We start from the raw sequence: 27,783 nt of genomic DNA, 5'->3' as shown, positions 1-27,783 counted from the left end.
AGCACGTCTTCGCACCCAGTAATGAACCCAACTAAATTACTAAGAGCTCCACCATAACCCCCTCCTAGAAAAGGACCGCTAGCGTGGCAGAGCTTGGCAAATGCAGAAGGCTTAAGCCCTTTACCCAGAGGTTCAAATCCTCTCCCTAGCTCCAACGCAAACCACATGACAATTCACTTAACCCTCACTTACTTTATTATATCAATATCCTATGCTCTCTCCATCCTCATCGCCGTAGCATTTCTTACCCTAGTTGAACGTAAGATTCTAAGTTATATGCAAGCCCGAAAAGGGCCTAATATTGTAGGACCATTTGGCCTCTTACAACCTATAGCAGATGGAGTAAAGCTATTCATTAAAGAACCAATTCGTCCATCAACTTCATCCCCTTACTTATTTATATCTACTCCTATCTTAGCCCTTCTCCTAGCAATTACAATCTGAACACCACTTCCCCTACCCTTTCCCCTTACTGACCTAAACCTTGGCATACTCTTCCTTCTAGCTCTATCTAGCTTGGCAGTCTACCCAATTCTAGGATCAGGGTGAGCCTCTAACTCAAAATATGCCTTAATCGGCGCCCTCCGAGCAGTCGCACAAACTATCTCTTACGAAGTTACCCTGGCCATTATTCTCCTATCCGTAATTATCCTTAGTGGTAACTACACCCTCAATACCCTAGTTACAACTCAAGAACCTCTCTACCTCATTTTCTCCTCCTGGTCCTTAGCAATAATATGATATATCTCCACTCTTGCTGAAACAAACCGCGTTACATTTGACCTGACAGAAGGAGAATCTGAACTAGTCTCAGGGTTCAACGTAGAATATGCTGCAGGGCCATTCACCTTGTTTTTTCTCGCCGAATATGCTAATATTATACTAATAAATGCACTCACAACCATTCTATTCCTAAACCCCAGCTCACTTAATCTTCCTCAAGAACTCATTCCCCCTACTTTAGCTACAAAAACCCTCCTCCTTTCCGCAGGATTCTTATGAATCCGTGCCTCTTACCCTCGATTCCGATATGATCAACTCATACATTTGCTTTGAAAAAACTTCTTACCCCTAACATATGCCTATGGCATACCAGCCTTCCTATCTCCTATGCAGGCCTACCCCCCTACCTAAGACACTCAGGGAAATGTGCCTGAATGCAAAAGGGTTACTATGATAAAGTAAACATAGAGGTATACCAATCCTCTCATTTCCGAATTTTAGAAAAGTAGGAATCGAACCTACACTAAAGGAATCAAAATCCTCTATACTCCCTCTATATTATTTTCTAGTAAGGTCAGCTAATTAAGCTATCGGGCCCATACCCCGAAAATGATGGTTTAACTCTACCTTAAACCCCAAACCATAAACCCTAAAACCTAAACCCTAACCCTTGCTAACCTTAACCCTAACCCTAACCCTAACATCTCATAGCAGAGGGAGGGCGGGGCCTGATTCCTCATCAGATATATCAACAGTCAAAAGCCTGTAAGCTCAGCTCTTGCCTTTTCGGGGCTTCACACCGTCAGCACTGGAGGGAGGGAGGGGCCCGACTGCTCATCAGAGGTATCATGCAAGTCAAAAGCCTGAAAAGTCTCCTAGAATGCATAAATCATTAACCATTTCAGTCTCTGACAATTGGTCCACACAGTAACTGCAAGCTATGCCCAAAGCCTGTTCCCTAACCTTAGAAGAGAGACTGCAACCCTCGAGATGTTGGAGGCTCGAGGCATGGTCCGTGACACTAATCATGGCTATAACTCATAACTTCTTGGAGTATGGGGACTTCCCTCCTTCACCCCCGGCAGATCAAGGCCACCACTTCAACTGACAGACATGGAAGCATCGCTGGACCCCGCGGGCAGTGACTATATACATCTGTCCACTCTCAGCTTTTCTTTCTCTTACTCTCCCTTGCTCTTATCCTGCCTTTCTCTCCCCTATGCATTTTCTTTCCCCCACCCAAAGGTTATCTCTGTGTCACATTGTGGTATGACAGCACCCAAACTGCTAGCATGCCTGTTGATACAGAATTCTTAAAATAAACCTTACCAGTATATGTTTTCAGACACCGATTATTTAGTGTCGTTTCACTTTAATCCACCCCAAGGGAATTATTAATAAAAACCTGAGTTACCCCCTCTCCCCTTTTCCTGGGGCGGGTTGTAACACCAATCAGCACTGACTCTGCCCAGTAGGCGGAGCCAGTGACGCAGAACAATCAACACGGACTCCACCTCTTGACTCCACCCAGTGGGCGGGGCCAGTGCTCTATAGAAGCAGAGTACATACCAGACGGTGGTGGGTATTCTGCCAGACACGCAACAGAACAGCAACAGTAAAAGCAGAGACCCAAGAGAAAAAGCAAAAGATTCTGTCAGTGGTGGGCACTGAATCGGGCTTATAGCCCGAGAGGGGTTTACTGGGCACCACTGCGTTCCTGGAATGGGGTAAACCCGTGATAGTTAGATCGCGCATTGAGACAGATTCTGACTAACCCTAACCCTAACCCCAACCCTAAACCCTAACCCTTACCCTAACCCTAACCCTAACCCTAAACCCTAACCCCAACCCTAACCCTTACCCTAACCCTAACCCTAACCCTAGTAGCTTGCAGTCTCTTTTTTAAAGTTAGGGTTAGGGAACTGGTTTTGTGCATAGCTTGCAGTCTCTTTTTTAAGGTTAAGGTTAGGGAACAGGGTTTGTACATAGCTTGCATTCACTTTTTTAGGATTAGGGTCAGGGAATCGAGTTTGCGCATAGCTTGTAGTCTCTTTTTTAAGGTTAGGTTCAGAGAAAAGGGTTTGCGTATAGCTTGCAGTCTCTTTTTTAAGGTTAGGGTTAGGTAACAGGGTTTGCGCATAGTTTGCAGTCTCTTTTTTAAGGTTAGGGAAGAGGGTTTGCGCATAACTTGCAGTCTCGTTTTTAGGGTTAGGGTTAGGGAAAAGGGTTTGTGCATAGCTTGCATTCTCACTTTTAAGCCTAGGGTTAGGGAAAAAGGTTTGTGCATAGCTTGCAGTCTCTTGGTTAGGGTTAGGGTTAGGGAACAGGGTTTGCGCATAGCTTCCAGTCTCTCTTTTAATGTTGCGGTTAGGGGACAGTGCTCTATAGAAGTAGAGTACATACTGGACAGCCGTGAGTATTCTGCCAGCCACGCAACTGAACAGCAAGAGCAAAAGCAGAGACCCAAGAGAAAAAGCAAATGATTCTGACAGCGGTGGGCAATGAATTGGGCTTATAGCCTGAGAGGGGCTTATTGGGCACCGCTGCGTGTCCAGAATGGGCTAAAACCGCGATTGTTAGATCGCGCACTGAGACAAATTCTTCCTAACTCTAACCCTCACCCATACCCCTAACCCTAAACCTAACCCTAACCCTAACAGTAACCCTGTCTTTTGCTAACCCTAAACCTAACCCTAACCCTAACCCTAACTTTTGCTAACTCTAACTCTAACCCTAAATTTCCTAACCCTAACCCTAACCCTTTCTAACCCTAACCCTAACTCAAAACCTAACCCTAACCCTAACCCTAACCTTAAACCCTAACCCTAACCCTAACCCTAACCCTAACCCTAACCCTAACCCTAACACTAAACCCTAAACCAAAAGGAGACTTCCTTTGCTATGCCTACTGGGCAGAGTCAGTGCTGATTGGTGTTACAACCCGCCCCAGGAAAAGGGGAGAGGGGGTAACTCAGGTTTTTATTAATAATTCCCTTGGGGTGGATTCAAGTGAAACGACACTAAATAATCAGTGTCTGAAAACATATACTGGCAAGGTTTATTTTAACAATTCTGTATCAACAGGCATGCTAGCAGTTTGGGAGTTGGGCTATCAGTTGGGAGGCATGGCTGAAAATAGGAAACAACAGCCCTAATTCCCAGGAAAGAAAGCCTGGAAGCTTTGGCTTTGTGGTGCAGTTGGTGGGCCACACTGGGCACTCCATGGGCAGGCAGCAAGAGTTTTCTGGATCTGGAAGTCAATCTGGGGGCCTCGGAGTGTTTGAGGGGAAGTTGGGAGTGTCCTGTGGGACCAGGATGGGATTTGAGGGCTCCTGGAGGGGCTGGGACGGGTGTATACTGCGGGCATCGTCTAGTATTGATGGGGGTAATCAGTGAGCTGACTGTTTCATAATCATCCAAATTTTAACATACAATATGATTATTAGAATAAAAAGCAAAAAGGTAATATCAACAAAACAGTAACAGGGTGAAGCTCTTGGTTGAAGACTGGTTTCTTCTTTTTCTCCAGTGATTTTAATTCTTTTTCGTCTGGGTTTTAATCCCATCTTTGGCATTTTGCTGCCAACATTTTGTCCCCATATCCATTGGAAATTGTATTAACTGTTGATGAGAACAAAGTGGAATCCCAAGGTATGTGATATATTGATAGGATTTCACTGGTTGGCTTTTAATTTGTCCAGGTTTATCGCCATAATGCTTCTGCTCTTTAACCACTTGAATCAGAATGAATTGAGTTGTTTTCTGGGTCGAGTTCTCTTTTTGAGTCCAAGGTTTTTTAGTGGATTCAGTATCAGGCACAAAGGAAATTGAGGGAGGTAAAGAATAATCTTCCCTTTGTTCATTATCACAGGGATCACTCAGTCTATTTTCATTAATGTGAGGAAAGCTGGGAGACTCTAGAAACATCAGTTGAACTTCAAATTCTCCTGGTTTCTTTCTCTCCTGAGACTTAGAATCAGGGTTCTCTGTGGTTTCCCAAGTCTCAATGCCAGGGTAAGACACTGGTTTATGAAGTTGCCTGACCAAACCAGGAGCCTGTTTTTTTAGCAACAGTTTTCTCTCTGCACTCTGGCGCAACAAGACTTTGAAGGTGGTCAACCTCAGTTTGAAGCAGCTCATTTTTAGCAACAAGTTTATCCGATTTTTCTCCTGTTTCCCTCTCAAAGGCAAACGATGACTTCAGCACCACATTTTCTGATTTCAAAACAGTAGATTCAACATCAGAAATCCATTCATGACTTCCCTGTCAGCACTCCATCCAAATGTCTGTGCTCTCACTTTGACCTGAGAGAAACCTCAGGCAGGTGGAAAAGGGCAGATAAAGAAAAAACAGATGGGTCCAGCAGAAGTGATGCTGCTTCTGTCAAAAGCAGAGCAGAGGCCGAAAGCACATTAGGAAGCTACTTACAGAAGCACTTGTGCATTCCAAGTTACAACTCAGGAGTCTCAATGACTTGTCCAACATGACAGTTTCTTTTCCATTTCTCAACCCCCAGATTCCTCAGGAGTAGGAAACTGGAAACACTGACTGAGAAAAGCTCCATTCCTTCCTAATAATTGTGCTTTGTCCTTCCCATTTGACAGTGCTCTTGGAAATGTGCTGCTGTGATCTGGATCTGTGAGCAGCCCTGACCTCCCAGAGCACTCATCCAATGGCAGGAAGACCCCAGCTGGCTCCTGCTGGGGTTCTTGCCACCACGACCCAGTATGGGTCAATGGAATGGGGAGCAGGGTGGTGGGACCAGTAAGGACCAGTTAAGGGGGTTGGGGGCACTTCAGCATCTCCATCAAGGTCAGACCAGTACAGAGCAGCATAGACCAGTATAGATCGGTATAGACCAATATGGGTCACTGGAATGGGGAATGGGGCAGTGAGACCGATAAGGACCAGTTAAGGGGTTTGGGGGCACTTCAGCATCTCCATCAAGGTCAGACCATTATAGACCAGTATAGACCAGTGTAGACCAGTATAGACCAGTATAGACCAGTATAGACCAGTATAGACCAGTAAAAAACCAGTACGGACCAGTATGGACCAGTATGGACCAGTACAGGTCACTAGAACAGCGAGCAGGGTGGTGGGACCGATAAGGACCAGTTAAGGGGCTTGGGGGCACTTCAGCATCTCCATCAAGGTCAGACCAGTACAGACCGGTACAAACCAGTATGGACCAGTATAGACCAGTATAAACCAGGGTAGAGCAGTATAAACCGATATAAACCAGTACGGGTCACTGAAACAGGGAATGGGGTGGTGGGATCAGTAAGGACCAGTTAAGGGGGTTGGGGGCGCTTCATCATCTCCGTCAAGGTCAGACCAGTACAGACCAGTATAAACCAGTATAGACCAGTATGGACTGGTATAGACCGGTATAGACCAGTATAAACCAGTACAGACCGGTACGGGTCACTGGAATGGGGAATGGGGCAGTGGGACCAGTAAGGACCAGTTAAGGGGGTTGGGGGCACTTCAGCATCTCCATCAAGGTCAGACCAGTACAGACCAGTATAAACCAGGGTAGAGCAGTGTAAACCAGTATAAACCAGTACGGGTCCCTGGAACGGGGAATGGGGTGGTGGGACCAGTAAGAACCAGTTAAGGGGGTTGGGGGCACTTCAGCATCTCCATCAAGGTCAGACCAGTATAAACCAGTATAGACCCGTATAGACCAGTATGGGCCAGTATAAACCGGTATAAACCAGTATGGACCAGTACAGGTGACTGGAACGGGGAATGGGGCGGTGGGACCAGTAAGGACCAGTTAAGGGGGTTGGGGGCACTTCAGCATCTCCGTCAACGTCAGACCAGTACAGACCAGTATAGATTGGTATAGACCAGTATAAACCAGTATGGACCAGTATAGACCAATATAAACCAGTACGGGTCACTGGAACACGGAATGGGGTGGTGGGACCAGTAAGGACCAGTTAAGGGGGTTGGGGGCACTTCAGCATCTCCATCAAGGTCAGACCAGTACAGACCAGTATAAACCAGGGTAGAGCAGTATAAACCAGTATAAACCAGTATGGGTCCCTGGAACGGGGAATGGGGTGGTGGGACCAGTAAGAACCAGTTAAGGGGGTTGGGGGCACTTCAGCATCTCCATCAAGGTCAGGTCAGTATAAAGCAGTATAGACCCGTATAGACCAGTATGGGCCAGTATAAACCGGTATAAACCAGTATGGACCAGTACAGGTGACTGGAACGGGGAATGGGGCGGTGGGACCAGTAAGGACCAGTTAAGGGGGTTGGGGGCACTTCAGCATCTCCGTCAACGTCAGACCAGTACAGACCAGTATAGACCAGTATAGATTAGTATAAACCAGTATGGACCAGTATAGACCAATATAAACCAATACGGGTCACTGGAACACGGAATGGGGTGGTGGGACCAGTAAGGACCAGTTAAGGTAGAACTCAGCTGGGACTTAGTGGTTTGGGGGTGGGCGTGTCCCTTCTTTAGGTGGGCGTGGTCTCTCCCTGGTGGGCGTGTCCCATCCCAAGGTGGCCATAGCCTCTGCAAGTGGGCGTGTCTTTTGCATCCTCTCCCCCTCCCTGAACTGGGAGCTCAACTGGGACTTACTGGGTTTTGGGTGGGCGTGGCCCCTCCCAATGATGGACCCACTTTCAGCCCCTCCCCCCACCTTTAAGGGTCCCCCCAAAGCCCCTCCCCGCCCTTCCTGCACCTCCCCAACCCTCAGGGTCCCTCCTGTCCCTCCCCCACCCTCAGGGTCCCTTCCTTCCCCTCCCCCCAGTGAACCTGCTACCCCTCCCCCACTCTCAGGAGCCCTCCCTGCCCCTCCCCCACCTTCAGGGGCCCTCAGGACCCCTCCCCCAACCTCAGAGACTCTCCTGCCCCTCCCCCACCCTCGGGGAACTTCCTACCCTTCCCCCACCCTCAGGGACCCTCAGGGCCCCTCCTTCACTTTCAGGGTCCCTCCCTGCCCCTCCCCAACCCTCAGGACCCTCCTGCCCCTCCCCCCACCTCGGGGTCCCTCCTGCCCCTCCCCCACCTACAGGGACCCGCCTACCCCTCCCCCACCCTCAGGGACGGTCCTGCCCTTCCCCCACCCTCAGGGAACCTCCTGCCCTTCCCCCATGCTCAAGGACCATCCTTCCCCTCCCCCCCCCACTGGGGCTGTTACTGGTCCCTTACTGGTCTGTACTGGGAAGGGAGAGGAAAGGGGCCGCCCCCTCGAGGCCCCTACCCCCCAGTGACGTCACCGGGTCCCAAAAATAGCCCCGGGGGCCCAAACTGGAGGGGGGACCTGGAGCCGCTCCCAGTGTGACCAGTTCAGGTACTGGGAGGGACTGGGAGGGAACTGGGAGGGACTGGGAGGGACTGGGAGGGGGCAGGGTTCCCCCCCTCCCCCCTCTCCGTGTCCTTGGGGTGACCTTGGGGAGGGAGGGGGATGGGCCGCTCTCAGTGGCTCCCAGTAGCTCCCAGTAACCCCAGTAATGCCTCCGGTATCTCCAGCGACCCCCCCAGTAACTCCAGTGACCCCCCCAGTAGCTCCTAGTAGCTCCCAGTAACCCCAGTGTCTATCCCAGTAGCTCCCAGTAACTCCCAGTAATCCTAGTGTCCATCCCAGTAACTCCCAGTAACTCCCAGTAAGCCCCCCAGTAGCTCCCAGTAACTCCCAGTAACCCCAGTTACCTGCCCAGTAGCTCCCAGTAACCTCAGTGTCCATCCCAGTAACCCCAGTGACCCCCCCAGTAGCTCCCAGTAACTCCAGTGTCCATCCCAGTAACCCCAGTGACCTCCGCAGTAGCTTCCAGTAGCTCCCAGTAACTCCCAGTGTCCCCCCAGTGCCTCCCAGTATGTCCCAGTTTAACCCAGTTCCCCCCCCCGTGGGCCCTGGGCCGGGTGGGGGAGGGGCGGGCTCACATTTCCATGGCAACATCCCTTTCCCTCTGGCCCAGTTTCTCCCAGTTCCTCCCAGTTTAACCCAGTTTTTCCACATTTTTCCCCATTTTTCCACATTTCCCCCCATTTTCCCCATTTTTCACAGATTTCCCCCATTTTTCCACATTTTCCTGAATTTTTCCCCATTTCCCCCCCATTTTCCAGATTTTTCCCATTTTTCCCCCATTTTCCCAGATTTTTCCCCATTTTCTCCAGATTTTCCCAGATTTTCCCCCCATTTTCCCAGATTTTTCCCCAGTTTTTTTCCCACATTTTCCCACATTTTCACACATTTTTCTCCAGATTTTCCCAGATTTTTTTTCCCATTTTTTCCACATTTTCCCCGATTTTTTCTCACATTTTTCCCAGATTTGCCCAGATTCCTTCCCCCATTTTCCTGGATTTTTCCCACAATTTCCCATATTTTCCCCATTTTTCCAAAATTTTTTTGATCTTTCCCCATTTTTCCCCATTTCCTGGATTTTCTCCCATTTTTTCCACATTTTCCCAGATTTTTCCTCATTTCTCCCAGATTTTCCCAGATTTTTCCCCCTTTTTCCCAGATTTTCCCAAGATTTTTTCCCATTTTTTTAAATCTTTCCCCATTTTTCCCCATTTTCTGGGATTTTTTCCCATTTTTCTCCATTTCCCCCCATTTTCCCACATTTTCTCAGATTTTTCTCCAGATTTTCTTCCAGATTTTCCCACATTTTCCCACATTTTCCCCCATTTTCACGGATTTCTCCTCATTTCCCCCATTTTCCCCACAGTTTTTCCCAATTTTTTCACATTTTCCCAGATTTTTCCCCATTTTCCCCATTTTCCCAAGATTTTTCCCCATTTCGCCCCCATTTTATCGGAATTTTCCCCATATTACCACATTTTCCCACATTTTTTCCCACATTTTCCCAGATTTTCTCCCTATTTCCCCAGATTTTTCCTCAGTTTTCCCATTTTTTCCCAGATTTTTTCGCAATTATTTTCCCCATTTTCCCGGATTTCCCCCCTTTTTTTCCCACATTTCCCCAGATGTTTTCCCAATTTCCCCCCATTTTCCATGATTTTTCCCACATTTTTTCCACATTTTCCCAGATTTTTCCTCATTTTCCCCCATTTTTCCCAGATTTTTCCCCATTTTTCTCAGATTTTTTTCCCCAGATTTCCAGATTTTCCCAGAATATTCCCCATTTCCCCCCATTTTTTCCCTATTTTCCCAGATTTTTCCCATTTTTTCCCCTTTCCCCCCATTTTTTCCGCATTTTTCCCAGATTTTCTCCCATTTTCCCCAGAATTTCCCAGATTTTTTCCCAATTTTTCCCCATTTTCCCAGTTTTTTCCCAATTTTTCCCCATTTTCATGGATTTTTTCTCGATTTTCCCCCATTTTCCCAGATTTTCCCCCCATTTTTCCCACATTTTCCCAGATTTTCACACATTTTTCCCCATTTTCCCCCTTTTTTCCTCATTTTTCCATATTTTCCCATATTTTTCCCCATTTTCCCCAGAATTTCCCACATTTTCCCCCATTTTTCCCCATTTCCCCGGATTTTTCTCACATTTTTCCCAGAATTTTCCGCAATTTCCCCATTTGCCCACATTTTCCCACATTTTTCACCATTTTCCTGATTTGCCCCCCATTTTTCCCACATTTTCACCGATTTTTCTCCAGATTTCCCCCACATTTTTCCCCATTTCCCCACATTTTCTTGGATTTTTGGGTCCCCAGTTTTCCAAATTTCCCAAATTTCCCCAGTGGGAAAAAATGGGGGGAAAAAAACAGGAATTTTGAGGAAAATGGGGAAAAATTGGGGAAAAAAGTGGGAAATTTGGTGAACACGAATGAAAAATTGGGAAAAATGGGGGAAAATTTGAGAAAAAAGTGGGAAATTTGGGGAAAATTGATAAAAATGGGGAAAAATGGGGGGAAATTTAGGAAAACTGGGGGAAAATCCGGGAAAATGTGGACAAACGGGGGAAATTTTGGGGAAAAAGTCAGAAATTTGGGGAAATGGGGGATTTTGAGGGGAAATGGAGGGAAAACTGGGAAAAAAGTAAGAAATTTGGGGAAAACGGGTGAAAAATCAGGAAAAATGGGGGATAACTGGGAAAAATTAGGGGAAATTTAGGAAAAAATTGGGAAAAAATGGCGGAATTTAGGGAAAATGGGGAAATTTGGGAAAAATGGGGTGAATTGAGAAAAAAATGGGGGAATTTGGGTAAAATTGGATGAAAAATTGGGGAAAGTTGGGAAAAATGGGGGGAATTTGGGGAAAATGGGAAAAAATGGGGGAAATTTGGGAACAATGGAAGGAATTTGGAAAAAAAATGGGGAAAAATTGAGAAAAATGGGGAAATTTGGGAAAAATGGGGGAAATGGGGGGAAAATTGGGGAAAGAGTGGGAAATTTGGGAGAAATGGATGAAAAACTGGGAAAAATGAGGGGAAATTTGGGAAAAACTTGGGTGTCCCCACCAGCTTCGGCCCCGCCATGGCCCCGATAGCCCCGGGATCAGGTGAGACCCCTACCCCACGCCCTGACCCCTCCCCCTCCCCGAGGTCACTGCCCTGACCCCCCGAGTCCAGGCTGTGACCCCTCCCCCACCCCGTGGCCCCTCCCACACTTTATGGCCCCTTCCCCATTCTGTGGCCCCTACCCCATTCTGTAGCCCCTACCCCACTCTGTGACCCCTCTCCCACTTCATGGCCCCTCCCCCACTCTCTGACCCCTCCCCCACTCTATGGCCCCTCATCCACTTTATGGCCCCTCCCCCACTCTGTGGCTCCTCCCCCACTTTACGGCCTCTCCCCCACTCTATGACCCCTCCCCCACCGACAGCTTCTCCCTGCAGAGAGAACAGCCAACACACTTCTCACTTTAACAAAGCTCTTTTCTCCTTCAAGCCCCTCAAAGGCGCCAAGGCCACATAGGAGGCCACACACAAACAGTACTCCTCTTCCCACTTGACTACACCTTCTCCCTCACTGTTCTACAGGGAACACCAGGAATCTGCTCGCAGAGGCCTCTCGTTTCCCAGCAGTAGCTCAGCACAAGGAGTTAAAGGAGTTCAAGCCTTAGGCCACAAGAGCTGACAGCGAGGAAACTTTGGGAGCAAACTAATGCTGCTAACACGGACCCAGCTGAATCCAGCACACAATCACAGAATCCAAGAGTCCTTCAGCTTGGAAAAGACCTCCAAGCTCACTGAGTCTTGTGCAGCCCCTCCCCGACTGCCTGCAGGGACTGGATGATGCTTTGCACAAGCACCAAAAGGAATGTTGTGAAAGCCATGGCCTGCAGGAGGACACAGAGGAGGCTTTGGTTGGGGCTGGGAAGGAGGGAGCTGGCGCTGGGGAAGCGGGGATGGAGCCTCGGGGATGTGGTGCAGCAAGGACAGGGGCCCAGGCAGCTGGCAGGTGGCAAGGCCTCACCCCCTGCCCCAGCAGCAGCACCGGGCCCTGCCCAAGGCGCTCCTGCCAGGGGCTGGGCCCTGCAGGCAGGGGCAGAACCCACTCCCTGGGGCGGCCTTGCTGCCCTGGCCCTCGTCCGGCCCAGCCTCTCCCTGTGTGCACGCTCCCCACAGCACAGGCTGCACTGGGCAGCATCCCCTGATGGGCCCTGCCGAGCTGCCCCACGGGGACACTTCCCTTTTATGTCACAGGTGCCACAGCCTGTCCCAGCCAGCCCTGCCCATTGTCCCCACCCCGGCTCAGTGACTCACAGTGTCCCCTGGTAACCAAAGAACCAAAGCCCCACACCCCCAGAGTGCAGCCCTACCCATGTGCAAGGGGCCCCCAAAGGGTTCCCTGCACAAAGCAGCCCCTCCAAACCCTTGTCAGATAGAAAACTGGGGGACGTGACCCTTGGATGCTTTTAGTACAGAGATACAAGCTTTTCTTGAATAATGGAGGGGCTCACTTTTTAATTATTAATATTTACAGTTATCCATTTGGGGACAGGATGTCCTACAGGCTAATGTGGTGTCACATTTGGAGTGAAAAGTACTTTTCAAAGAAACCCAGGGTGCATGGGTGATGCAGAGGAAGCTGCCAAGTCACCCAATGTGAAGCTCAACACTGCTTTGCAACAGCACTGCCCTTTCACACACATCTTTGGCAAAGACAAAGATGTCAGGCTTTAGTTTCTAAATCAGTAACACTTGACAAGACCTCTTTATGAACTGACAGCAAGAGAACTTAGGAGCAGCTTAGGGTTGGCAAGTGTAGGAGCCAAGAAGAGAAGGGCTGATGGGTATGTCATGAACACTGACAGCTGGATGGTCGTGGAGCCGACCAAGGACTGCCAGATACAAAAGACATCACCTGCTGGACTTGGCCCAAACACCAGCCCCCTCCTCTCCCTTCTTAACCACTCAACCACAGCCTGCACACACCCACACCTGCCAGGGCCAACTGGCTGTTTCTCTTCTCTTTTCTGCCTGGGGGCGAAGGAAGAAGGACAGGGAGGGCATTTGCCTTCGGGCCAGAGGGAAGGGGAAGGAGATCCCCCCAAATCCATCCCTGGCAGGATGGGGGCTGGAGGAGACATTGGGGGACCCCCAAGAATATTTTCAAGGGGAAGAAAGGATGGGGGCACCCACAGGGGGTTGGGGGGGGGAGGGACCCAGGAATCTCGTGGTGGGACACTGGGGAGTTCCCAGTAGTTTCTTGGGGGGGTGGACCCCCAGCAGTCCAGGGTGGAAAAATGGACGGAGGAATCCGCCGTAAAGGGTTGGTGACACACAAAAGACTCTAGGAGGGGGTCGGGAGGGGCCCCGGAGTCCTGAAGAGTGTTTGGGGGTCCCCAGGAGGGAGTCTGGGGGTCTGAGGTGGTCCCAGGAGATTTTCAAGGGTTAAGGGGATGCACAGGAGATTTGGGGGACGAGGGGGAAAGGCGGAGGGTCCCCAGGAGTCTTGGGGGGGATCTGGGCGGTTCCCGAGAGTCTTGGGGGAGATTCGGAGGGGTCACCAGAAGCCCCCAGACCCCCTGAACTCACCCCACACCACCATGGCCTCGTTGGTGCCGCACATGAAAAACAGCGCGGCGGGGGGAGACCCTGGGGCCGGGATCGATCGGGACCAATCGGGTTCAATCCCGATCCTCCCCTCCCCCGCCATCACCGCCCCACTCCCGGCAGCCCCCGCAGAAGTTTCGACGTTCTATCGGGTGACTCACCGGCACAAGGACTGGGGCCCAGCAGAATTTGGCAATGACGTCATTCCAGCAGAGCCGTCCTATTGGCTGCGACCCACGAGGGAGCCCCAAAACCTGTTCATGGCTTGGAGGGGAAGGACAGCCGGCACGGTCGGGAACGGGGGTGCAGAGGGTGTTCAAGTGCCCAGGAAAGGGGCAAAAAACTTTCCCCTCTCCCTCCCAGTGCCCCCTCAGCCCATCCCAGTGTCTCCCCTCTCCCCCAGTGCCCTCTCAGCCCATCCTGGTCTCTCCCCTGCTCTCCCAGTCCCCCCGTCCATCGAGGTCCCAGCCCGGCCCTGCCCCCTGCTCTGCTCCGGCCTGGATTTCTCCCCTGCAGGGGCAGCTGAGGTGGCTCCAGGGCGGGCGGGAGCTTTCGGGGCAGGGGGTGGCTCCTGACATGCTGCTGGAACCGCCCCTGTCTGGGCGGGCCCGTCAGCCTGGGCCACCTCCTCACCCGAGCCTGGGGGACGGGCCAGCAACTGGGAGGGGCTTTGGGAAGGAATGGGGAGGCTGAGAAGGGGTTGGAGGTCGTGGGGGTAAGTGGGAAGGTGTTTGGGGGAGTTTGGGGGTTTGGGAGGGAGGTTGGGGAGATTGGGGCAGCTGTGAGGGGTTTTGGGGAATCATCGGGGATGTGGGAAGGAACTGGGAGAGAGTTTGGGGGCATACTCAAGGGGAAGGGGGTAACTAGGAGAGTGTTTGAAAGGTCCTGGGAGGGCTGGAGGTAACTGGGAGGGGTTAGGGGGCATCCTGTGGGGTTTTGTGGGTCTGGGAGGCAGTCTGGTGACCTCGGAGGGTTTAAGGGGAAGTTGGGAGGGTCCTGTGGGACCGGGATGGGATTTGAGGGTTCCTGGAGGGGCTGGGAGGGCTTTATGCCTTTATACTGCGGACATTGTCTAGTATTGATGGGGGTAATCCGTGAGTTGACTGTTTCATAATCATCCAAATTTTAACAAGACTTTGAAGGTGGTCAACCTCAGTTTGAAGCAGCTCATTTTTAGCAACAAATTTATCCGATTTTTCTCCTGTTTCCCTCTCAAAGGCTAACGATGACTTCAACACCACATTTTCTGATTTCAAAACAGTAGACTCAACATCAGAAATCCATTCATGACTTCCCTGTCACCACTCCATCCGAATGTCTGTGCCCTCACTGTGGCCTGAGAGAAACCTGCCTGTTTGCAGCGCACTGACTGGGCAACTTTTCTTTTTGCAGGTGGAAAAGGGCAGATAAAGAAAAAACAGATGGGTCCAGCAGAAGTGATGCTGCTTCTGTCAAAAGCAGAGCAGAGGCCAAAAGCACTTTAGGAAGTTGCTTACAGAAGCACTTGTGCATTCCAAGTTACAGCTCAGGAGTCTCAGTGACTTGTCCAACATGGGAGCTCCTTTTCCATTTCTCAATCCCCAGATTCCTCAGGAGTAGGAAACTGAAAACACTGACTCAGAAAAGCTCCATTCCTTCCTAATAATTGTGCTTTGTCCTTCCCATTTGACAGTGCTCTTGGAAATGTGCTGGTGTGATCTGGATCTGGGAGCAGCCCTGACCTCCCACAGCCCTGACCACACACCTCATCCAACGGCAGGAAGAACCTGCCTGGCTCCTGCTGGGGTTCTCACCACCCACTGACAGCTTCTCCCTGCAGAGGGCTGGGCAACTACCCAGGCAGGATGAGACCTGACCCCAGCAGGCAGCAAAGTCCCTGCCCTGGCACAAAGAACCCCGGAGCACAGGGACCCTGCTCTGCAGGACAGCCCCGGGCATCCCTGGCTGCACCCCCACCTTCCCACCCCGCAGCCATCCCTGGGAGAAGGAGCCCACCTGCGCTGTCCCTCTGACGGTGCTGCAGAGAAGGCCTGCCCTGGAGAACATCCTCCTCCGGTGCAACAGAGAAACTGGGAGAGTCCTGACAGATGTGCAAGGCTGTGGGATGTGGTAGCTTTAGGAGATTCCTCCAGGAACACAAGCAACATTGCCCTGCACCTGTAGACTCACTCTGCAGAGGAGTGTGAAGTTGTGTCCCCAAGTTGTGTCTCAGCTGAACACCTCCCATCTTTCTGCTGCCTTTAACCTTCCTTTGCCTTTCTTCTCTTCTCTCGTGCCTACAGGCAGTGCCCTAGGCCCTACTGGGCTGTGCAGAGGAGCTGCTCCTGGGCAGAGCTGTCTCTCTGCAGTGCTGCCCGCTTACCAGGATTTCCCTGTGTGCCAGGAGCCCAGCCCAGCTGAGCAGCACAGCAAGAGCCAAAGGTAGCCCTTTCTCTGCCCCTCTGGGTTCCCCACAGGTGTCCCTGGGGCTCCAGGGGAACCTGCTGTGGAACAGACTGAAGGAAACAATGATGTTCCCTCTTCTCACCTCTTCAGTGACACTTCTTTCCAGCAGTGACATTTCTCCTCTTAGAAAATTACCAGGGTATGATGATCACCTTTTCTAGTTTCATCATTACACAGGACACCAGGAGGGTGACAGCAAAGGATCTGGTAACTCCCTGGCACAGCGGGGGTTTTCCTGGAGTCACACAGAGAAATGTGTCAGGGCTCTGAGAGGTGTCCAACCCTGAGCTGGACTGATGCACACACGGGGATGTTCAGAGACACGAGTCCTTCCCCGGCACACACACAGGCAGTTCATTGCAGCAGGGGCAGTGTGTCCCTGGGCTCCTGCTACCACTCCCAGAGCCTGGAGCCACCTCAGCCCTGTAATGCTCCCACCCTGCCCACTCCTACACTTCAGATGAACATTGGGGTTTTCTAGTCACTGGAACTGCCCAGACCAGCCCCTCCCTGGTCCCCCCATCTCCCTGTCCCGCCCCAGCCCAGCAGAGCAGCACAGTCGTTTCTGGTCCTGCAGCAAGAAAGGGAGGCAATAGAGGACAGGGAGAGTGACTGCATGTCTGGACTGCTCAGGAGATCATCAGCTCAGGCGGCAGCTCCTGCAGCCCCAGGGCCAGACCCGCTTCCCAGTGGCCCAGGCAGCTGCTGCCACGTGGGCACAAGCTCTGCTGCCCAGGAGGGTCCTGTAGTGAAGGGCTTTGCAGATGGCCACGTAGCGGTCATAGGACATGATGGTGAGAAGGGCAAGCTCCGCTGTGATCAAGAAGAAAAGCAAAAAACACCTGTGCAGCTCATCGTGAGTAGGACATGCCCCTGGTGTTCCAGAGGGAATTGGCCATGGCTTTGGGGAGAGTGGTGCAGATGCAGCCCAGGTGTGTGAGGGAGAGGTGGAGCAGGAAGAAGTCCCTGGGGGGTGCGCAGGTGGTGGTGGCAGGCTACGGCGCTGAGGATGAGGCCGTTGCCCAGGAGGGCAGCCAGGGAGATGCCCAGGAAGAAGCAGAAGTGCAAGAGCTGCAGCCAGGAGGAGGAAGTGGGGGATGGAGTTGCTGTTGGACATGAGCTTCCTCCGGGCATCAGGAAATGTCCAAGGAGGAAAAGGCAGTGAAAACTTTGGGACAGGTTTCCTAGATCAAACCCATGAATTCCTCTGAGCATCTACCCTCATCCCAAGTATCTGCAGTCACACATATATAGATTCTGGACTGTAGAAGACAGGCTTAGCATGACTTTAAGATGATTTCTTCTCAATTTTTTGATTTATTTTTCTACTGCCAGGTCTGAGAGGGGCATCGTGGAACCAAAGGAACTCTGAGACATTTCAGAATCCCACATGTGTTGGGTCTGTCTGAGCTGGAGTTCATTTTCTCACTGCAGGCGTCACAGTGCTGTGCTTTGCATTGGGAGCTACAAAGGGGTTAATCACTCCAGTGCTTTGGCAACTGCTGAGCAGGGCTGGTGCAGCATCTGCATTGTCGGCTTCGTCCCCTGAATCGGGGGCAAGATCATGGGAGGTGATACAGACAGGTCAGTTGAGCCAAATGGACCAAAGGGACATTGCAGAATATATGGCATCAGCTCAGCTACAAGAGCTCAGGAAAGGAACAGGAAAGGGGAGAAATCCATTTTTTTACAATACATGCCTTCTGAGCGGCTTCTCTGTGTGGTGAAGCCCTGCTTCCCATGAAGTGGCCAGGTATCGCTGCTGACAGGAAGTAGAGAGAAAATCTTTTTATTTTCCTCTTCACTTATGCATGCGCAAACTTTGGCTTTTGCTTTAGTAAAGTGCCTGATCTCAAGGTAGAAATAATTTTCCATCTTATTCTGTCTCTTCTGTCTGGCTGGGAAGGGCAGCAATAGAGCAGCTTGGTGGGCACCTGGTATCCAGGTAAGGTCAACCCACTGCAACATTGCAGGGTCTCATGGAACCAAAGGACTGCGGGGAGACTGGGGGAACTCCCGGAATCAAGTGGCCGTCGTGGCACTGCCCTGCATCATAGAAGCAAATGTTCCCTGGGAAACTACAGAAACCAGGGACTTAAGGGACATCATTGGGATGTGCGGGACCTCATGGAATTAAACAAACCGTGGGATATCTTTGGAACTTCATGGAATCAAAGGGATAAAACAAAAGAATTAAACCCCATGACCAGAAACCATTGGATCGAACATTTCTTTAATATGCCAGCTGGGGATTCATGGGGGTACTCTGCCATGCATGAATCAAAGAATCAGTATAAATTTCGGAGTATAAATACTGTGATACTTGAAAGACCCTCCCCTTCACAAGCAGTCCAAAATTCTCTTCTGCTTTTAGGGTCAAATAGCCTCTTGGATTTCATTCGTGGAGCAAGACTGCCATCTAGCGTCCATTTCTTCGGGGAGGGGCAGTCCTTTTCACAGAGTGGTCTTCTCCCTTAGCAGGCCTCGTAGCATCTCTGATTGATCTATCCGACCCCTAACCCCTAAACTAAATGCTTTAGGACCAGCTAAGACGTGTCTTAGAACTTCCCATTTGCTTAAACTATGTAGAATTGACTTTCTTCTTAACAGAACAATCTCTTATTAAACAAGTTTTCTGAGGCCTGTCAGCTAATTTCTTAAAGATGGGCATATGATACACTCTCTATTAGTTTCCATGTATCATCTACATTCTCTCTCCTACAACTAATTGTAGTCTTAAAAGAAAAGAAAAGACTGCTACCATGCCAAGAAAGCAAACCCCTTTGTTGATTAGGATTTTTATCTAAGAAAAACTTGTGATTTACGAAGCCATTAAGGATGGAGATCCTCTCTCATTTCAGTGCCGTTGTGACAATATGGGGCCTCATGTAACACATGGAACACAGAACACTGCACATTCCCAAGCAATCAAGGGGCCATTGTAACACTCCAGGGCCTCATGGAAGATGGAGTCCCCGCAGAGAGACCTCAAATCAGAGCTTTGGGCAATCCTCAACCAGAGGAAGTTCAACAAGGGGAAGTGCCAGGTTCTGTCCCTGTGATAGGGCAACCCCGAATGTCCGGACAGACTGGGAATGATATTCTGCATAGCAGCGCTGGAAAATGGCCTCTGGGGTCCTGGTGGATGGCCAGTTGGCCAAGAGTCAGTGGTGCTCTGGCGGGGGCTCACTGCTCGGTCACAGGAGGGTTTTCAGACACACGAGTCCTTCGCTTGCACACAGACACAGACAGTTCATGGCAGCAGGGGCAGTATCTCCTGGGGTTCCTGCTGCCACACCAGGAACCTGGATGCACCTAAGCCCTTGTGGGGTGCCACCTGCTCTGCCACTATCTGAGATGCCCCACCGCCTGAGAGATGGAAACGCGGAGCTCTGTCCAAGAGAAGCAAATCCCAGAGCTGCACGCATGGGCTTTGCCAGGATTTAGAACCGTAAATGCAATGTGACACCGAGACACTCTTTGTCCCACCTAATTTCAAGGTCTCCCCCGGAGGTTGATGGCAATTGTTCTTGCTCAGGGTCATCTCCAACAGCAGGTGTGCTCTCAAGACTTGTCTGTGCAATGCAAACAGATACAGGCTGTCTAGTTCTTCCGGTCTCTCCAAGGAAGGCAAAAGAATCTCTGTGTGCCGGGTGAGAAGCCAGTGCTGGAAGTTGTGGTTCTATTGTGAGTGCCAAGAGCGGATGGCAGGTCTGTGATGAATGCCCTGAGAAGATGACCTGGGTTTTCCAGTGCACATGGCAATAGATCACACCCTGCTTTGGTGGTCATTTATGTCCTACGGAGGTGAAAGAGATGGGAAAGAGAATGAAATTTTTGAATGTGCCTCTGAGTGCCCCTCGACCTGCTGCAAATGGGCAGATCCAGTTCAGGTGTGAGAGGCTGTTCCCTGGTCCTCTGAGCAAGAAGTGCTGGACGAGGGACACAGTAGAACTCGCTTACTGAGACTGCATCTCCATGAATCCCAAAGCAAGTGGGAGGGGTTATGCCACGTCCGAGTTTTCTCAGGGGAAGGTGTTTCTCCCATGCACTGCCTCCCCGTGGCACTGGTGCCACAGCCCCTGAAAAAACCACAAGTGGTCTTTCTCTCTAGCAAAAGTGCTCCTACTACTAGCAGGGATGTTCCACGGGAAAGGCCAGGAGTGGTTGAGCCCGGAGGGCACTGAGCCCGGAGGGATGTTCTGCCTCTCGTGCCCCTCGACAATTCTCGGAAGTGCTTGCCCTGGAGGAAAATTCAGAAGTCTCCACGTGGCAAAAGAGAGATGTGAGGGAAGAGACGATGGCGGTGTAAGAAGCACATGGTCTGTCAATCTGAAGATCCTCGATACCAAACACCACCCCTGCCACCCAGCCCGGCCCCGCCGGTTCTACGGTGCAGAGCACGGACCGCCGCCGCGCTGCCGCCGCTGTCGCCTAGCCTCCGCCTCCAACCAGCACCCGAGGAGAGCCCGAGAGGCGCCGGCCCCTGTCCCAACCAGGGGGTGCATTTGTTGGAGGAGGACAGGGGAGGAGGGAGAGGAAGGCAGAGGAGGTGCAGAGGAGGCGACCCGCCAGGAGCAGAGAGTCGGGGCTGGTGGGGGCAGTGAGGTGCCTGGAACCCCATCGGCGGCTGCGGCGCTGACGGAGAGTGGGGCTGGTGGCGCAGGCCGCGGTTTTGATCTGTGCGCAGGGCTGGCGGCCGGAGACGTAGGGGCCGGGGCAGTCCCCTGGGGTGGACGTGCATCTTCCTCGAGGCTGCCCTCCTGTCTGGTAGGTTCTTCACAAAGCTCTTCTCCCGAACTATCTTCCCAGCCCTCCTTTCCTTTGGTCTATAAAGTATTCCCTGGGAACACTCATCGCTTTTTTCTTTGTCGAGCCGTTATTCTTTCCTTGCTTTACTCTCTGTCCTTCAGTGAATTCTTGCAGTCCGTCCTTCTCCTTTCCTACTTTTCTTCCTCTCTTGCTTGGCTTAATCCCACTGCTTTCCATTCTTCAGTGACTTCACCAATCCACTTCTCTTTTCCGCTCACCTCTCTCCAGCAAATATTAATGGACATTTCAACTACTACACACCTTTATATCCTCTTAAAATTCTTCTCCGTATTGGCTTGACTGCTGCTGTGCCCTTTGTTTTGGGAAAAAACATCCAGTGCAAAAACACTTCCGACGGCTTTTCTTCATCTCCCTGCCAGTGTCTGCAGGTAGAGCCCAGGTGCAGCAGGACCCATTGGTAGAGACCAGCGAGAGCAGTGAAATCACCAAGTGCTCACACGCCAACATACGAAACGGTGAGTTTATCCATTCCTACCGGCAGCTCCCGGGTCACAGCCCCGAGTTCCTCACTGCTAAATGGTCCAGAGAGTTGTTAAATGGTCCAGAGAGTTTCGGGCGCCAACGGGGCAGCTGTGGGTGAGGGGTGATGGTCTTTCCACCGTCCTCTGGCTCTCCGGGCACCGTCATGGAGACGAGTTGGGTATTAGCGTTTCTATTAAAACAAGGTTTTCAGCCTTACAAAGAGAACAGGCTTGAGGACCTGGGTGCCAAGTGACGTAAAAAACACAGCGCAGCGCAAGAGGCACCAGCGCTAGAACACTGAATTTACCCCTGGCCTATCAAATCCTCATCTCACTAACTTTAAGAATGCGTCAGATTCTGCTTCCAGGCTGCCTCTGGTACGACCTCCAGTTTTCTCCAGGTTGCCCAAATAGTTAGAGCTCTCTGTTTTCAGGACAAGCATACATATTTCAGGTGTTCCCTAGTCTTCTGAGCAGGAGAAGTGACACAACTGGGATCTCATCACGGAGACTGTATCTCCATTGGTCCAAAGCGGGTGGGAGATGCCATGCCGTGATTTCTCATGGGCAGGTGCTTCACCCATGCACTGCTTCAGCGTAGAACTGGTGCCGCAGCCCAAGTCTAAAACTAAGGTGCTATTTGTCTCCAGCAGAAATGCCCCTGCTGACAGCTCCGCTCCCCACAGACGTCGATCGCTCTCCCAGTGTATCGCAGCCCCCGTAAGCCATGGCCCACTGCAAACAGAGAGATTTGAATATGTTGCCAGCCGGGGAAAACTGGAAGTAGTGCCAGAGGCAGCCTGCATGTTGAAAGGGATGCATTAATAAAGTTAGTGAGATGAGAGTTTGATAGACCTGGAGCAGCTTTGGAATGATCTGATTTTCTTTAGAAAAGGAGAAATGTGTGACTGCAGAGGGAGCAGAGATATCTTTTGGTGGCAGCATGTGGAGGAGAGGACAGACGGAGAGGGATAGCGAAGTTGAAGTGGCGAGCAGAGAGAGAGAAGGAGGCCTGAACTTTCTCTTCTTTCCCTCTTTATTTCTTTAGAGAAGTAAGATCGCCTGGAGTGAACACATGAAGGACAGCAATAGATGATCTGCAGGGATGTTTCTCTATGCAGTTGCATTCCCCCACGGGGCCTGAAAAGGCAGTTGTCTATTTCCTGGGAGGAAAAAGAATGCATTTATGAAAAGCTGGGATATAGAGAGGAGGTGTACCAGGCAGAAAGTGACGACGAGGTAGCCAAAATTCATGCTGAGACGAACCTGCCTGTTTGCCGAGAGTGTCAGAAATCTCCACCCTGTGCCGAGAGAAGAGAGCTGCCAGAAACGAATCTCTTAGAGGGGGAGCAAAGGAAGCAGGAGGGCCGTGAAATGAACTGTACTTTCAGTACCTCAAATGCTCTCTTTGGGTTTCTCCCTCCCCAAGCAACAACCCGTCTGGCTCCTCCAGCCGAAGGCATTCTGAGCATTGCCTGGCTCTGGGGTCTCACTCATGGGCAGAGATTGTTCCCTGTCAGCTCGCAGTGCAGTCCTCCCCTCCCCAGTTGAAATCGCCTGTTCTGCTGCACACCCACTGATGTGCTTTTGGGAGCTCCGGGCTTCTACCGTTCTGCACCTTTCACATCTTCCCGTGCTGTCCTCAGCTCTCTGGGCTGCTTGCAGCTTCCTCGGGGAACACGTGTCTCCTAAGCTTCTGTGGCTTTTCCCCTGTCCTTCTTCATCTGCCTGGGAAGAATGCCTCTCTCCCAGCTCCCCGGGAAAGGGAGATGAGCCCTGCTGGGCAGCAGCCCAGTGTCTCTAGATTTGCCTTTCTCTTCTGCGAAATCGCAAAATCTTCTCCTGGCTGGTCGACCATTCTCGCAAGCCCAGCCCGGCCCCGCCGGTTCCACCGTGCAGAGCACGGACCACCGCCGCGCTGCCGCCGCTGTCGCCTGGCCTCCGCCTCCAACCAGCACCCGAGGAGAGCCCGAGAGGCGCCGTCCCCTGTCCCAGCCCCTGGGCGGATTTGTCGGAGGAGGACAGGGGAGGAGGGAGAGGAAGGCAGAGGAGGCCGAGAGGAGGCGGCCCACCAGGAGCAGAGAGTCGGCGGCCCACCAGGAGCAGAGAGTCGGAGCAGGCGGGGGCCCCGCTGGGCGCCGTGAAGCGGATGGGCTTCTGCGGCGCTGTCGGGGAACGGGTCTGGCGGCGCTGGTCGCGGTTTTGATCTGTACGCAGCGCTGGCGACCGGAGACCGCATCCATTCCTACCGGCAGCTCCCGGGTCACAACCCCGAACTCCTCGTACGCGCTGCTAAATGGTCCAGAGAGCTGCGGGCGCCAACGGGGTGGCTGTTGGTGACGGGAGACGGTCTTTCCGCCGTCCTCTGGCTATCTGGGCCCCATTATGGGAACGCGGCTCTGTATTCCTGGGCCCTGGAAGACACGGACGCATTGACAATGTCGTCTTCAGAGATTTCAGTTGATTCTCTGAGAAACAAAACTCGGTTAATTGGTTCTACCGCAGAGCAAATTAGCACCCCTGTGAAAACATGGTTTTTCATTCTTACACAGAGCGCAGGCTTGCGACAGAATGCCTGAGTGCAAAGTGATTTATACAGCACAGGGCAGCGCAAATCTGGGCATCCTGCAGTCAGCTGCCATATGTGTCCCTAGCTTCTCTTTAGGCATCGTCTCCTGGTTACTCTGATCCACTCCAGGTAGGAACCGCGATTCTCTGGTTCATGAAGATCTTTCTCTTTGGATAGGAGGAGGGGTTCTTGCCTTACCTGGAGTGTGGAAAAGACAGAGAGTAAGGGTCCGCAAGATTTGGAGTGTCACTCGTCAAGGATCTGAACACTACATCTCCGGACGTGTTCTGAAGAAGCTGTGAAAGCAGACAGTGCGAAGGAGCGAGGTGCAACCAAGCCAGACCAAGCGTTAGAGGTGGTGAGAGAAGAAAGCAAAGCAGTAAGAAAGGAGAGACCTCCAGCCATGTGGCCCTGACCTCAGGAAGGATGGTTGCAGGACCATCCTTCCTTAGCCTCTCAGTAAAAATGCAGAATTCTCAGCTTCCTCTAAATGTGCTATCTCTCCTCTGATACTTATCTCTTCTCTGATACTTAAGATGGTAGAAAATTTTCAGGAGCACACAGGCATAAGGAGGGTGAACTCGATAATGCTCTTCCACCTGGGAAGCATGTGAAAACCTCTGTTTCCTGTGGTGTGATGGGTGCCTGGGATCCCTCTGGACTTGGTTTAGGGAAGGGGTTGGGTGTAAGGGTCTCCATCTGCCAAGCCCCCAGACCTTCAACTCCCCTGGGTGGGCCAAGGCTCTCCTAGCCCCACCACTCGCAAGCAGCACTCTGGCAGTTGCCCCACGTGCTCCCTGTATGTGCGTCAGGGTATTCATCCTGTTCCCTACTCATCCCTCAGTACATTCCCTAGGGCATATGCTCTCCTTACCATCTCTGGAGCTGGGATATCCAGCAGCCCTGCTGGAGCCACGTTCCTCTCAGACTTTGCGTTTTCGCCGAAGAGAAAGGCAAATCTAGAGACACTGGGCTGCTGCCCAGCAGGGCTCATCTCCCTTTCCCGAGGAACTGGGAGAGAGGCATTCTTCCCAGGCAGATGAAGAAGGACAGGGGAAAAGCCACAGAAGCTTAGGAGACACGTGTTCCCCGAGGAAGCTGCAAGCAGCCCAGAGAGCTGAGGACAGCACGGGAAGATGTGAAAGGTGCAGAACGGTAGAAGCCCGGAGCTCCCAAAAGCACATCAGTGGGTGTGCAGCAGAACAGGCGATTGCAACTGGGGAGGGGAGGACTGCACTGCGAGCTGACAGGGAACAATCTCTGCCCATGAGTGAGACCCCAGAGCCAGGCAATGCTCAGAATGCCTGGAGGAGCCAGACGGCTGGAGGAGCCAGACGGGCTGTTGCTTGGGGAGGGAGAAACCCAAAGAGAGCATTTGAGGTACTGAAAGTACAGTTCATTTCACGGCCCTCCTGCTTCCTTTGCTCCCCCTCTAAGAGATTCGTTTCTGGCAGCTCTCTTCTCTCGGCACAGGGTGGAGATTTCTGACACTCTCGGCAAACAGGCAGGTTTGTCTGAGCATGAATTTTGGTTACCTCGTCGTCACTTTCTGCCTGGTACACCTCCTCTCTATATCCCAGCTTTTCATAAATGCATTCTTTTTCCTCCCAGGAAATAGTCAACTGCCTTTTCAGGCCCCGTGGGAGAATGCAACTGCATAGAGAAACATCGCTGCAGATCATGTACTTGCTGTCCTCCATGTGTTCACTCCAGGCGATCTTACTTCTCTAAAGAAATAAAGAGGGAAAGAAGAGAAAACTCAGGCCTCCTTCTCTCTCTCTGCTCGCCACTTCAACTTCGCTATCCCTCTCCGTCTGTCCTCTCCTCCACATGCTGCCACCAAAAGATATCTCGGCTCTCTCTGCAGTCAGACATTTCTCCTTTTCTAAAGAAAATCAGGAGATCATTCCAAAGCTGCTCCAGGTCTATCAAACTCTCATCTCACTAACTTTATTAATGCATCCCTTTCAACATGCAGGCTGCCTCTGGCACTACTTCCAGTTTTCCCCGGCTGGCAACATATTCAAATCTCTCTGTTTGCAGTGGGCCATGGCTTACGGGGGCTGCGATACACCGGGAGAGCGATCGACGTCTGTGGGGAGCGGAGCTGTCAGCAGGGGCATTTCTGCTGGAGACAAATAGCACCTTAGTTTTAGACTTGGGCTGTGGCACCAGTTCTATGCCGAAGCAGTGCATGGGTGAAGCACCTGCCCATGAGAAATCACGTTATGGCACCTCCCACCCGCTTTGGACCAATGGAGATACAGTCTCCGTGATGAGATCCCAGTTGTGTCACTTCTCCTGCTCAGAAGACTAGGGAACACCTGAAATATGTATGCTTGTCCTGAAAACAGAGAGCTCTAACTATTTGGGCAACCTGGAGAAAACTGGAGGTCGTACCAGAGGCAGCCTGGAAGCAGAATCTGACGCATTCTTAAAGTTAGTGAGATGAGGATTTGATAGGCCAGGGGTAAATTCAGTGTTCTAACACAGGCGCCGCTTGCGCTGCGCTGTGTTTTTTACGTCACTTGGCACCCAGGTCCTCAAGCCTGTTCTCTTTGTATGGCTGAAAACCCTGTTTTAATAGAAGCTTTAATACCCAACTCGTCTCCATGACGGTGCCCGGAGAGCCAGAGGACGGTGGAAAGACCATCACCCGTCACCCACAGCCGCCCCGTTGGTGCCCGCAAATCTCTGGACCATTTAGCAGCTCTCTGGACCATTTAGCACCGAGGAACTCGGGGCTGTGACCCGGGTGCTGCCGGTAGGAATGGATAAATTCACCGTTTTGTATGTTGGCGTGTGAGCACTTGGTGATTTCACTGCTCTCGCTGGTCTCTACCAATGGGTCCTGCTGCACCTGGGCTCTACCTGCAGACACTGGCAGGGAGATGAAGAAAAGCCGTCGGAAGTGTTTTTGCACTGGATGTTTTTTCCCAAAACAAAGGGCACAGCAGCAGTCAAGCCAATACGGAGAAGAATTTTAAGAGGATATAAAGGTGTGTAGTAGTTGAAATGTCCATTAATATTTGCTGGAGAGAGGTGAGCGGAAAAGAGAAGTGGATTGGTGAAGTCACTGAAGAATGGAAAGCTGCGGGATTAAGCCAAGCGAAGAGAGGAATAAAAGTAGGAAAGGAGAAGGACGGACTGCACGAATTCACTGAAGGACAGAGAGTAAAGCAAGGAAAGAATAACGGCTCGACAAAGAAAAAGGCGATGAATTTTCCCAGGGAATACTTTATGGACCAGAGGGAAGGAGGGCTGTGAAGATAGTTCGGGAGAAGAGCTTCGTGAAGAACCTACCAGACAGGAGGGCAGCCTCGAGGAATATGCACGTCCACCCCAGGGACTGCCCCGGCCCCTACGTCTCCGGCCGCCAGCCCTGCGCACAGATCAAAACCGCGGCCAGCGCCTCCAGCCCCACTCTCCGTCAGCGCCGCAGCCGCCGATGGGGTTCCAGGCGCCTCACTGCCCTCACCAGCCCCGACTCTCTGCTCCTGGTGGGCCGCCTCCTCTGCACCCCCTCTGCCTTCCTCTCCCTCCTCCCCTCTCCTCCTCCAACAAATCCGCCCCGGGGCTGGGACAGGGGCCGGCACCTCTCGGGCTCTCCTAGGGTGCTGGCTGGAGGCGGAGGCTAGGCGACAGCGGCGGCAGCGAGGCGGCGGTCCGTGCTCTGCACCGTAGAACCGGTGGGGCCGGGCTGGGTGGCAGGTGTTTGGTATCGAGGATCTTCAGATTGACAGGCCATGTGCTTCTTACACCGCCATCGTCTCTTCCCTCACATCTCTCTTTTGCCACGTGGAGACTTCTGAA

The 27,783-nt window shown here is 51.7% G+C and overlaps 1 protein-coding gene and 1 long non-coding RNA gene across 2 annotated transcripts in view; both read left to right on the top strand.

The window, feature by feature from the left end:
• Window positions 1-5,252: 5,252 nt before the first annotated feature.
• Window positions 5,253-7,358, top strand: LOC127474970 (uncharacterized). The gene is made up of 3 exons (XR_007906025.1): window positions 5,253-5,536; window positions 5,880-6,231; window positions 6,856-7,358. It is a non-coding gene; the product is annotated as an uncharacterized LOC127474970 (long non-coding RNA).
• A 2,104-nt stretch (window positions 7,359-9,462) lies between these two features.
• The window catches only part of LOC127474866 (uncharacterized), a 192,163-nt gene continuing 173,842 nt past the window's right edge, over window positions 9,463-27,783 (top strand). Inside the window, exon 1 of the mRNA XM_051796179.1 lies at window positions 9,463-11,163. Coding sequence (XP_051652139.1) covers window positions 9,709-10,776 — 1,068 coding nt within the window. The 5' untranslated portion in view covers window positions 9,463-9,708 and the 3' untranslated portion in view covers window positions 10,777-11,163. The remainder of the gene's footprint in view (window positions 11,164-27,783) is intronic.

Source organism: Manacus candei, unplaced genomic scaffold (assembly GCF_025592945.1).
Source record: "Manacus candei isolate 608988 ecotype Guabito, Panama unplaced genomic scaffold, ASM2559294v1 h1tg000045l, whole genome shotgun sequence".
NCBI classification, from domain to species: Eukaryota; Metazoa; Chordata; class Aves; order Passeriformes; family Pipridae; genus Manacus; species Manacus candei.
This window is presented reverse-complemented; position numbering and strand designations above follow the sequence as displayed.